The sequence below is a fragment of the Fragaria vesca genome, linkage group LG1 (assembly GCF_000184155.1).
Source record: "Fragaria vesca subsp. vesca linkage group LG1, FraVesHawaii_1.0, whole genome shotgun sequence".
Taxonomy (NCBI): Eukaryota; Viridiplantae; Streptophyta; class Magnoliopsida; order Rosales; family Rosaceae; genus Fragaria; species Fragaria vesca.
This window is the reverse complement of record NC_020491.1, coordinates 4,429,916-4,430,971: the sequence shown is the minus strand read 5'-3', so window position 1 is coordinate 4,430,971 and position 1,056 is coordinate 4,429,916. Positions and strand designations below refer to the sequence as shown.

Here is a 1,056-nt window from a genome sequence, read left to right as displayed (position 1 = left end):
GAGTTTCACCTCGAGCCACATCATTAAACAAAGGTGACTGTCCAAGGACATTAATATCGTTTAGGGAACCTAGAAGGCCGAAGAAGGCGTGCCAAATCCAAGTATCGTAGGATGCCACTGCCTCCAAGATGATTGTTGGTTTCCCCTTATAGCCAGTATACTGGCCTCCCCATCCGGTGGGACAATTTTTCCACTGCCAGTGCATACAATCGAGGCTCCCGATCATTCCTGGAAATCCTCTTTCTGCTGCCTTGTCGAGAAGTCGTCGCAGATCAGCCGGTGTTGGTCGGCAGAGATAATGCTCATGGTACACATTCCATATTGCTCTGGTGAAGTGTTCCAAAATCTCGATGGCAGTGGATTCTGCAATATCCATGTAATCATCAAAGAAGTCGGCTGTGACCCCATATGCGAGTTGTCTCATGGCGCATGTAAGCTTTTGTTCAGTAGATAGGCCGACTCTCCCAGTCGCATCTCTTCCTTGAACAAAATATGGATCGTAGTTGGCCACGTTGTGCATCATCGTGTCAAATACCCAAGGTTGCATTCTGTATCGCCTACGAAATATATTTGGTTCGTACCTGCATAGATCCGTGAAGTATAAAGCTTACAGACGTTGATCCATGATCTCTCTGTTTTTGGCAGTATACGAACGACCTTTCGAAGAACCACCCCATTGTGAATCCTCTTCTTCCAGATCTTGGATTTGCAAGGCAGCAGCAGACATCATCATGGATCTTCGTTGGTTTCTCGTAACGGCCTCTTCTTGATCTTTCATAAACCATTTTGTCAAATGATTCATTGTTGAAAAACAGTTTTTCACAAAATCAAAAGGAAACAATATGAAGCTTTTGAGATGAGAAGAGTGTTGTGAATTTGTGAGGAATGAGGATGACAATGACCTCATATTTATAGACAATTTGAGATGATATCAACAGATAAGATATGACACGTGTCAGACAAATATAACCCGTAATCTAGATAGCCAATTAGTGTTTGACATGTGGAGACGATAATCACATCCGAACTCAGTTGTTTGTCGTATACACCGACACA

At 43.3% G+C, this 1,056-nt stretch overlaps 1 protein-coding gene across 1 annotated transcript in view; it reads right to left on the bottom strand.

Annotated features, from left to right (window-relative positions):
• Positions 1-523, bottom strand: part of LOC101296614 — a 10,568-nt gene extending 10,045 nt beyond the window's left edge. The window contains exon 1 of the mRNA XM_004288820.1: positions 10-523. Coding sequence (XP_004288868.1) covers positions 10-523 — 514 coding nt within the window. The remainder of the gene's footprint in view (positions 1-9) is intronic.
• Between the last annotated feature and the right edge of the window lie 533 nt (positions 524-1,056).